General features: G+C 44.1%; 1 protein-coding gene across 2 annotated transcripts in view; it reads right to left on the bottom strand.

Moving 5' to 3' along the window:
• ICE1 (interactor of little elongation complex ELL subunit 1) overlaps nt 1-11,452 on the bottom strand; it is a 56,046-nt gene that overhangs the window by 33,003 nt on the left and 11,591 nt on the right. For both annotated transcript variants that reach the window (XM_049648297.1, XM_049648298.1), the window contains exons 2-10: nt 10,222-10,280; nt 9,511-9,539; nt 7,291-7,315; nt 6,436-6,547; nt 4,849-4,925; nt 3,860-3,897; nt 1,651-1,733; nt 1,389-1,428; nt 1,247-1,303 (exon numbers count right to left, since the gene is read on the bottom strand). In XM_049648297.1, coding sequence (XP_049504254.1) covers nt 1,247-1,303; nt 1,389-1,428; nt 1,651-1,733; nt 3,860-3,897; nt 4,849-4,925; nt 6,436-6,547; nt 7,291-7,315; nt 9,511-9,539; nt 10,222-10,280 — 520 coding nt within the window. The remainder of the gene's footprint in view (nt 1-1,246; nt 1,304-1,388; nt 1,429-1,650; nt 1,734-3,859; nt 3,898-4,848; nt 4,926-6,435; nt 6,548-7,290; nt 7,316-9,510; nt 9,540-10,221; nt 10,281-11,452) is intronic.

Genomic DNA, 11,452 nt, shown 5'->3' on the forward strand with positions numbered 1-11,452 from the left:
GCAGCCGGCAGGTGGCTGCGAGAGGCCAGCCCAGCGTGCCCGCTGCTTCCCTGGGCAGCACGTCTGCCCAAAGCCTGGCTTCCCCCATGTAAAGGCAGGAAGAGCAGGGTCAGAGCACACGGAACGTAGCGAGAGCAGTGAACGGCCAACCGGGGTCCAGGCAACTGCAAGGCGTCAACTATTAAAGCCTCAAGCCCGGGAAAAGCTGGTCCTATGCTCGGAATTAAAAGAAAAAAAAAAGGAAGCAGAGACAAGGTAAAGGAGACTTCCGAAGAGACACTACACGCCCAGAACGACACGAGTGGTTTTAGTAATTTCCGTTTGGATGAGAAATAACACGCTGGTGAATGAAAATACCATTAGTTACTTATTTACCATTTTCAATCCATCCCTTCCCGAGAAAGTGTGAGACAGGTAGAGCAGAAATTCACAATCTAGGTTTTAAAAGTGCAAAACAAGGGCGCCTGGGTGGCTCGGTCGGTTGAGCTTCCGACTTCAGCTCAGGTCATGATCTCACAGCTCATGGGTTTGAGCCCCGCGTCGGGCTCTGCGCTGATGGTGCAGAGCCTGCTTGGGATTCTCTCTCCCTCTCTCTCTGCCCCTCCTGTCTCACTTTCTCTCTCAAGAAAAATAAAAGTGAAGAAAAAAGAAGGAAAGTAAATGGCCAAAGATCAAACAATAAAGAGGAAGATTAAAGCAAAAACTCCCAATTTCTCAACTTCCAGAGTTAGACCTTCTTGCCTACAAGATAACACACCGAACGACAAATGCACACGGACGCAACCCCTCGCTCCCCCACGACTGCCCTTTTACTTTCCTGTATAAATGCTGGCCTCCCCCAAATGCTTCTGTCCTCCAAAAATACAGCAGAGGGCTTTGACTCCAGTTTTCTTGCCTGACTTTAATAATCATTACACATCTGGCACCTAAGAAAGTTTATAAATTAACTTGAGAAACTTCGTAAGAAAACTATACTTATTTATTGACAAGTATGGAAATTATATCTCTGACAGTTTCCTTTTCCAAACAATATTGCTTTCTGAGTCTTTCATTCGCTATTTTATTTGATCAGACAGCAAGGTGGTAACACGTGCAGACCTGAGGGAGACGTAAAACAGGACAGGACGCCTCACACATGAACACCCGCTAAACCTCAGAATCTTCCTAATTACAGGTGAGAGCAGCGAGCCACCTCCGAAACCACTGAAATCACGCACAAGTAAAAAGAAATCTGTAATATACTCACTTTTATCTATGCTTCCGTAAGAATCGCTTGAAATTTGTGTTCCAATATGTCTCAACTCTAAAATCATGGAGGAGAAGACTGTTAATAAAGAACACTGCATGTCGAGCCAGGATTTTTAAGTAGGCATGAAGTGAATACTCACCCTTTGCAGTTTTCTGTTTAGAGAATTCATCCAGCCGTTCCTGTGAAAACAAAAGGCTGCCAGTGTCTGTAGGGGACAGAGGGGGACACAGAGCGCAGGCGCCCCACACCCAATGTGAGACAGGGAGCTGAGCGGGTCCTGCGGACTCTTTCGTGGGGTGGCCCCGCTCCTGACTCCCGTGGGACCAGGACCCGCTGGGCTGACAGACAGGACGAAGCCCCGAGGCTGGCAGATCCCACGTGTGTGTGCTATTATCTGTTACCTGTGTCTTCCTAAATTCCTTCTCGAGTATCTTCTTCTCAGTCCTCAGTTGCTTGAAGTCCTGAGTTTGCTTAACAGCAGCCTCTTTCAAGAGTGCAACGGAGAGAGAGAACGATAATTTACCAACTTTACAACTACCGTCAGCACAATACTCAAAATATAATCTGAGTTTTCCTTATTTCACAGAACTTTAACACAAACTTTGTAAGTCGCTGCTCCTTCAGCGTGTTATTGGTCAGGGATAAATGTAGGAACGCTTCGCATTTACACTGTTATCTGTGAAACCACAGACTTGGCTCAGACCCTAAGACTCCTTTCCGATCCCAGCACAAGCCAGCCCGTGCCCTCTGGTCAGGCAAGAACCCGATACACATGAGCCTTCCAGAAGGAGGGGCACTGCTCCCCCTTGCTCTTCAGCAAGAAGCAACGTTCACGCTTCAGACGTGTCAGAAGCGTGGCTTCATCTCGGAAGAGTTCCTACCACCTCTGTATTGGGGAGGGGGGCAATCTTTGCCATGCTTCTTCTATGTTATGCCTTCCTGGAGTTCCCTTCAAGTACATACTTCTAGCGAGTGCCTTTGCTCTAGATGTACTTTTAAGGAATTGTTACAGTTCTTCCCTGGATCTTCAGCAAATTCTTCAATCTGGCTTTTGGTTCTGAAGCACACGCTCCAAATACATTAATCAAGAATTTAGGGGAGCCTGAGTGGCTCAGTCGGTTGAGCATCCGACTTCAGCTCAGGTCATGATCTCGTGGTTCATGTGTTCAAGCCCCACATTGGGCTCTGTGCTGACAGCTGGGAGCCTGGAGCCTGCTTCGGATTCTGTGTCTCCCTCTCTCCCTGGCCCTCCCCCGCTCATGCTCTGTCTCTCTCTCTCTCTCTCTCAAAAATAAACATTAAAAAAAATTAAAAAAAAAAAAAAAAGAATCTAACCAGCATTGACTTCATCTGAATATGTTCAGACACAGCTGCCATGAAAACTAAACTCCCATAAACCACTGCAGTAACGATCCACCCCTGACCGCTCCGACAAGCCTGAGTATTTCCTTACCTGATTATTATGCCACATCACTTACGAGGAAAAAATATTTTTGTCACACGGGAAATAAAGGCTACACTTTCGCTTCAAAGGAAATCTGTTCTAAGAGCTATACACAGTCTCCCAGGCATTTCAGATGTCTTTGAAACGTTTCCTAAAATAGACACTTCTCTCCACACACTAGCAAAAGAAAGCAACACTTAACAAACACAGTCATATCGTGTTTACTACCATATTGTCAGTGTTTGTGCAAAAACCCAATCAGAGGAAAACTTGTTAAAATATTTATAGAGTTTCAATCTAAAAATGTAGGCTCAGTCTAGGTAAATTAACGATGAGAAATATTTTCAGCTAAGTCTCTTCTCTGTGCCCGATCCAACTACGTTGAAATTCTTACTCCTCACTACATGAAAAATGAACCACGCTCTGAAGGAAGGTGGGATCCATTTGATGAAACAGCCCACGCAGGAATGAAAGGGGGACGCGGAGACCCGCAAAGCCCCACTGGTCTCTCCCTGATGTATTTCCGTGTCCCAACCACGTAACGAAAGGGGAAAGAACCCAAAGGAAAGATCCTGAGATCAGTTCCTGAAAGGGCTATTAGCCGTCCCATGAGGACTCAGCTGACCCTCTCACGGTCCCTCTGTGTTCTGCCTACTCAGCGTAGACCAGGAGCCCGAATCCAAACGCTGGGGCGGGGAGGGGGTCAGAGACAAAGGGATGATACCCAGGGCAGGCAATTTCTCGGAACCTTTCCACGGATGTGTCAAAACTGTCTAAAAACATCAAGTTTCCTGGCACCAGAAGTAGTATTTTCTTTCTACTAACCTCTTATTTCAGGGAACAGTGAGAAAGCCTCCTCAAACCCAACTTCCCGAATTAAATCCTCTTCCTGACTGCTGCTTTTTAAGGTAAAAACACGGGCCGCTCCTAGTTTGGGCCATGTTTCAGACATTTGCCACACAGTATGCTCATATTCCTATTCCTCCCCCGGAAGGGAGCGTTGCCGTCGACCCTCCCGCTAACTGTGCCCTCGGCGCGGCCACTCAGGGCCCGCCCTCGAGAACCACGCAGCCACCGGGCCAAGCACCACAACCCTGTGAAGTCACCGGTGGGACTGGTGAGAAGAGCAGTGACCCCACCAGCGAGGTGACAACAGTGCCCATTACCTTCCAGCTTCTTCACCTTGGCTTCTAGCTTCTTCTTCCTATTGAGACAATTTTATAAGTTAAAAAGGTAAAAACGGTCAGCTCCAGAAACACGTACGTTACAATTCACGGTACATAGATTTTCTTAAATCGCTACAATTTACACAACAAAGGCACGTCGGTCATGATCGGTCATGACGAGCCTCGCGCCTCGACCACTGAAATCACCGGCAACTGTTCTGAAGGCAGAGGAAACCCGAGAGAGCGCTACGCGGCTTAGCGTGCCCCGGTTCTAAAAAAACTCTCTTTCCGCCAAGTCCGGGGTTTCCCGGAACTGCAGCGGCCTCGCCGCCAGGCCGAGCCGAGGCGCGCAGACGGGCTCCCGCGAGCGGTGCGGCACGGATGCGGGCGGGGGCACGTCTGGGGCGCACGTGCCGGCAGTGCTCACGGCCCCACGGCCCAGGAGGCAGGGGCCGCCGAGCCGCACCGGTTTTCAGGCAGACTTTGGAGTCGGAGCGAGTGGGAAACTCCGAGAAACCGTCTCTGAGTAACCACCGCGTCGGATCGACGTCACCGCACTGCGTGTGTGGCTCCCAAGCTTTGTGAGGAGCGGGGAAGTGACCAACCGGGTGCCTTCAGACGGCTCTTTTTATTAATGGTAACAAAGACCCCACCGCACAGGGCACAGGGCAAGGAGCTGACGGTCGTGTCCGAAGGCACACGGAGACGCGTGCGTGCGTGCGCGCGCAGGCAGACATAAAAACTCTGGAGTTCTTTCTCTGTGCAGCTCTTCAACGCGCCCAGGCTTCTCAGTCCTTCTTATAACCTTCACGCGAGGTGTGACCTCCGTCTTACAGATGTGGAGACTAAGGCCGAAGGACCGACTCGTTTACAACCACAAGGTTAGTTACAGGCAAGAACCCAAAGACAGGGAGACAAATGGGACGGATGGAAGCATCAGCTCTTTTGGAAAAGGAAAACCGGATTTGCACAGTTATCTTAACACTTACTGAGCATCTGTTTTCAAGCATTCTTCTTTCACACGAGCATACTCCTGATGAGTGTCCTGGTACAACTTCAGAGAACTCTGAAAAAAGATAACATATCTTTTCTTATCACCATCAGTGATAACTTATTTTGACCTTGACCAGCAAAATTATTATCACTTAACAGTAAGAAGTTAACCACATGAATACATACATTAGGCAGGAAACCACCATATAATTCTTTGAACATTTTAATAAAGATAACCAGATCCTTAACGTAAATTTAACACGATTAATAGTCTCATCAAAGAAAGCTACTAAGAATGTGAAAATGTACTAATTTCAGGGCAACTCCAAATCTCTGTAATACGGATTAGCAAATATTTTGGTCTCAACCAGTTAAAATTCAACAAAATCTGAGGAAATTTTAGAGCTTAATAAATATAAGCTATCATTTTTACCATACAAAAATATAAACAAACCATTATACTTAACGATAACTGGGAAGAATGTGTTAACACCCATTAACGTGTATGTCCTGATGGCCAGCACAGAACGGGAAAGACTGTCACCGAGCACTGTCTCCTACTACGTGCACATGCGGGGTCTCTAACTGCCACAGCTCCGAGAGGGGTTTCACGACCCCCTTGTACACGAGGGGTCTGAGGATCCACAGCTGACTTATTCCTCTAGAGCCACAGAGAACGAGTGACGAATGAGGGCTTGTCACTGGGGTCTGACTCCAGTGTTCCTGCTTCCTCTCGGCTGTGGCTGCCGACATGATTATGTGTCAGAGGCAGCCAAGATTCAACGTCGCGGCTGTTTCCGTTTCACCTTCTTCGCATCGTTCGACACAGAATAAAGACTTTCTACAAAAGTATCACGACCGGTCACTGTTGAAGCAGGTCAGACAACCGATCGGTGCACGGCATTGCTAGAACAGCACAAGGTGAAGACTGGGAGGCACAGACACTAACTATGGTGACAAGGGCTTGGAGAACAGGCTGAGAAGACCAGCGTTGTCCCAGCTTAGCTACGACATGTCTCAAGCAAACCAAGCAAGCGACTCTACTGGCCTCTGACTTACGGTACCTGTAAAAGCCATAAATTCTCTCCCAAGACTCCTGGGAAGAGTAAGCCGAAATTCATACTGAAGTGCAAGTTTACAGCACTTTTTTTCCCCCACCCCCCAGGTTTACGGAATTTTAAATCAACTGCAACTTGATTTTGAAACAGAGAACATGATCTCTCTACCTTTTAAGTTTGAATGTTTGCTTTTCATTTTATAACTAAAGCAAGACCAACGTGAATAGGCAATCAACGCAGGACACGCAATAGCCCTAAAAACCCACAGTTAGCAGGTTCCTCCGGAGAACCTCAAAGAACACAGAAGCGATGAACACAGCATTATAGGGCTAGCAATTACCATGAGGACCAAGCCATGAATCAACCCGTGCGACCTTCTCTAAAAATAGTAATACGCTTAATGCTTCTTGACTAGCACCTGTTTCCTTTGTGAAGACGTAAAATGCCCCCTCATTCCAATGACAGTGAATAAGCAGCCCTTAGTTTACGGAAGGTAAAGCTTTGTGGGAAAATCCCTTCAGGTACCTTCTTCTCCTCTAGCTCTGCTTTTAAAGATCCCAGCTCTTCCTGACATTTCTGCAGAGGAGAGATTTTCTGAAGCATCTGTTCCACTTGGTGATGCAGAGTACTGTTCTCTCTAAAAATGGACAATGCGTTAGCGTCAGTCGACAAAAGTATCTCCAGCATGTTACTAAACAGACCTACTGATGATTTCCTGGTTTCTCTAACTTGGACCAGAAAAGAAACAAGAGAATGTCTCATTTGAAATGCCTTCTCTCTATTTACATCAACATGACCTTCATGCTGCCCTTTGTTCCTTTGACATGATAGTCTATTTCTAACAAAAAGTATATGAAACAGCTACCTGAGACGCTCTCAGTCTGACGGAGAATATATTAAAGAACAATCTGTCAGATACTCTGGCTTTTCCGATCTGGAAGTCATCTCCATTTACTCAAACTAAGTGATGGGCAATTTTGTGATCCAGGTCATAACAATGTTTTGCCTTCTTCTAGGTGACGAATGTATTCAGAGTATGAGACACTGCTAAATGTTAAGTCCGTTTAAAATTGTTTAAGATGCACAAGATAACCGCACTTAACAGTCCAATTCATACAGACCACAATTTGATTAACAGTAAACTTCATTTCAATGGCAATGCCATGGGTTCAAGTATTGAAAAGTCAAATGCCAGGCTGTAATTTAAGACCTTGATAAGAAATTGATTTGGATAAAAATGTAAATCTTCTTCTATTATGACCATCAAAGCAACACTGTATACAATGGATCAATCCTATGTGACACTTTGATTGAGTCTGTTTAAAAAATCTAGTCTTTTAAATGTCTACCCCAAAACAACGATGAAAACAGGTAGCTTACCTTCTTGCAAACTGCAGCTGTGAAACTTGTTAAAGAAAACTCTTGAGAGTTTTATCTACTGACACTTGTCTGAAGATTAAACTCACTTTAAAAGTATCTGTAATAATCTCTGTTCAATATACATACAGGCAAGATCACAATTCCTAGAAAACAATTATTTCACGTGCCATTTATAACACAGCAATAAAAATTTTTACTACGTTATTCTATTTACCATACCATGTACCTAAAGTCAAAACACCTACTTCTCTAAATTGAAACAAGGTATTCAATTTAATACAGATTAATATGAAATTCCAAGAATAAACACAAGGTAATATTCAACCAACGAGCAACACCTCCAATCCTGTAAGTAACAAAATCCTGAAACAACCTACCCTGGATTTCTCAGATGGTCCCCAGCATAATTGCAGCAAACAAGAGTTTAGGTTCTTGCACAAACCATCTACCACTACACTTAATGAGCAAGGAGAAGAGAAACACAGGGAGAACAGGAAATCTAGACGACCTTACTCTGACAGCGTCCATGGTATGATCACTTCACCCCCATCTCACGCTGCCAGGAAAACGTGCTAAAAGAACAAAACAATTATCCCTTTAAATTTCACCTCCTGGAAGTTTCCACGTTTACAGCACAATGTGGCAAATGTCTACAACATCACACCTCCATCCTCCTCCCAGAATACAGACTGCTCCAGATCAAGGACTATATTCACTCTTACCAGTCTTTGCAAGAAAGCAAAGTTCAAAAATATCGAAAGGAAAAATAAAATATACTCTCTGTCCTTCAGAAAAAGGAAATAAACTTAACACAACAACCAGAATTACACAAAAAAGTAGGAAATGAAGTTACAAAATAAAGTCATTTAAACCTGCACCACGAGCACCGTGGGCTGCGAGAGCAAGCTACTGCCCACGCGAGGTACAGAAGTCCGTACTTGGGACCAACGCCAAGTACGCAGCTAGGCCGCAGAGGATCAGAGCACAGAACGCGCATTCAAGAATTAAGCCCGAGGCTTACCAGGTTTTAATAAACTATTCTAACAATTTTGACTTTAAAATTTGACAAATTTTTGAAAAGTGAATCAGTTTTCCTGCTAGATTACATGTGTTTAATTACCTCAAAAATTTATGCCAAAAAAGGATATAATGAAAGTATATACTCTTCTAATACTGGAATCGCCTATTTCCCTATTCAGCTAATTAAAAGTATTTCTATTAATTGTTTCTGCTCAGCTTTCGTGATCAAAGATATAAAAGATATTATTACTATCAAAGATACCATTGCTCTTACCATAATATACATTTAGTTAAACAGACTGCGAATTTCAACATATAAAGCACAAGGGGCTTTCACTGACCTATTGTTTTTAACATAAAAATCCAGTACTAAAAATAAGTCTAAAGCTTATGCCTTCATTTTATTACTCGAATCACACAAGTTAGGTACGGTAGCACCAACACAAACAATCAGTGATCACACACAAGCTCAGGAAAGTCAGAAAGAGTATCGAAGCAGGCCTCAGGTTCCCGACAAAGCTGAACAGCAGAATGTGTCCCGAGACTGAAGCTGAACTTCAGCGAATCCTCACAAATACACCTGTGCTATTTTTTACGGGGGAGATTCCCTTCGTGATGAATGTTTTCACCACAAAATGCAGAAAAATGAATCACACACACCATCTGCACCCTCGCAACAAAATACTTCGACGGTTACTGAACAAATGCTGACCACGAGTCCACGCCTGTCTTGTCAACACAAGTCACCCCGATGAGGGATAACATCTATAGTAATTCTCTACAAATCAGAAAGCTAATTAATAAAAGTCAATTTTCCAACATTCTGACTATTCCTACAGGGCAAGTCTTTCAGAAATTCCGGAACATTCTCACATTCAGCTTCACGCCATTCCTAAACCCGCAGAACATACGTCACACCTCCTCAGGACAAATGAAAGAGACCCACGCGTTCGAAAGTTAGGAAACCTGAAGAAAACCGAAGCCAGGGACAAAACCAGACTCTTCTAAAACGGACACTCACAGTCTTTGTCATTCCACGTGGTCACAGGAAGAGACTCACGTCCACGCTGTGTTCCTCCCTTAGAGGCTGTAAATCCCGCCTCCCGAAAGATAACTGAAAATCCCCACGGTTCATTAAGAAACTATAAAGATCTAAATGTTAAAATTCGAAGGAAAAAGCTGGTAAAAGGATATCATCACATTTCTTCTGATATTCTGTTAATAAATTACTGCAACAAAGAAAAGAATTACGTTACCTTTTTGATCTGGAAAATACATTGTTAAAATCACATTTCAAAATATGCCAGGCACCCTTGTTCCTAGGTTTCTGGCAACAAATTTATGCTTAATATGTATGCGTGCGTGCGTGCGTGTGTGTGTGTGTGTGTGTGTGTGTGTGTGCATATATATCGCAACTGTATCATATATCGAATATATATGTATATTATACGTACACATCACCTTCGATTCCTTAGAAGCAGCGCTGCACTGATACATGAACTTTTAATTTAAATCCCTTTGACTGGAGTAACATCCTAGCCTATAAATCCATGTGACTTTTAGAATATTAAAAAAAAAAAAAAAAAAAGACTAAATCTCATCCCATGACTATGAAATACTTACTGTTAGGAAACCTGAGGTCCAGTCCTAAAGCTAAGAGGGCTTTAAAGACAGAAAACAGCTTGAAACAAAATGTCCACTCTGTCTAGCACAGATCACTTCCCAAGCTGTAAGGCTGGCTGTGAAGGGCTGTGGGCCAGTAACGCAATGTGAGTTGCACTGTGACCCTCAGCACGCGGGCCCCAGGTGACAGACTCAAGGTCTCTTTGGCCCAGGGGTCTAACACACCACCTGCTCCGGCTCATCCGTTGGGTTTATGAAGTTCAACCAAACACTTGAAAACATACTCACTCTGTATTAATAATTTTTTGCTTCAAGGTAATTAATGCTTCAACATACTCGTTTAAATTCTGAAAGACAAAAACAGCTACAGTCAGCTACTTGTTTCATAAGTTACTCTACACAGATTCTCTGTGTAACATTGTGAAACACAAACATGCTGTTCATTCACTCTGTGACATAAAAGCAGAAATGAAGACGCTACTCACTTTACCTATAAACACAGACCCACACACTCCGGGTGATCTTGAACCCATGCTGTATCTCTCTGAATTTTTACGCGAATGACACTCTCTTCCCGACAGCAAGGGAGCCGTGCAGAGGCCGTGACTTGTGCTCTCAACGACAGAGTCTGGTGAGTGAGTAGTCACTACCTTAGCTCACCAACTACCAGTAATCATCAGTCTACAACTTACTCTGCCTTGTTTCTGAAGGGACTGAAGAGAACCAAAAAGACACAGAAGTTACAAACACAAACACACACACACACACACACACACACACACACACACACTAAAAATTAAAAAAAACCACAGGAAGGACAAGTAGGAATATTAAAATAGGGACAAGATTCAATAAAAAAAATTTCATTTTATAAGGATCTGTAGATTTTAGGGACTAACTACAAATCCGGCTCTACATTGCTACTATCGACAGGGAAAACATCATTAATTACACTGCTCAAAGTGTTTCTAAGATTTAAAAGCAAAAATTTTTTTCCTTAAGTGACTTTTTTCCCCTTCACGTCTGCACATTTCATTAGCAAATATTTCAGAAATAAGTACTTATTTTCACTGATTATACCAAAACACCTTTTTCTAGATAATCCAAATGATTTTGAGAATTAAAGAAACCTCTCCCTCTACAGTGCCACGCGCACCTTCTTCAGTCCTACGCGTAACGTGATCGTTAAAATAAAAACCGTATACACTGAAAGACAAAGAAAAAAATCTTAGCTCTCCTCTGGCCCCACCCCCAATGAAAGACCTCGATTCCACGTCGCCCATCTCCCTCCGGAACCGCTCCCACACACGACACTGGGTGTGCTCAGGGCACCAGGGGCCACTGCGGGCCACTCGGGTTCTCCTCAGCCTTCACCCGCGCCCCACGAGCGTCCCTGCCCATCCCCTGTGAGACGCTGCTCCCCGTCCTTAGGATCAAGCGCAGACAGGCTCCTGCAGCAGGGACAGTTACGGGCAATGCAAATCTCAGGGCCCCCCTTTTTTTTTTTTTTTTTTTTTAA

This window comes from Panthera uncia, assembly GCF_023721935.1.
Source record: "Panthera uncia isolate 11264 chromosome A1 unlocalized genomic scaffold, Puncia_PCG_1.0 HiC_scaffold_17, whole genome shotgun sequence".
NCBI lineage: Eukaryota > Metazoa > Chordata > Mammalia > Carnivora > Felidae > Panthera > Panthera uncia.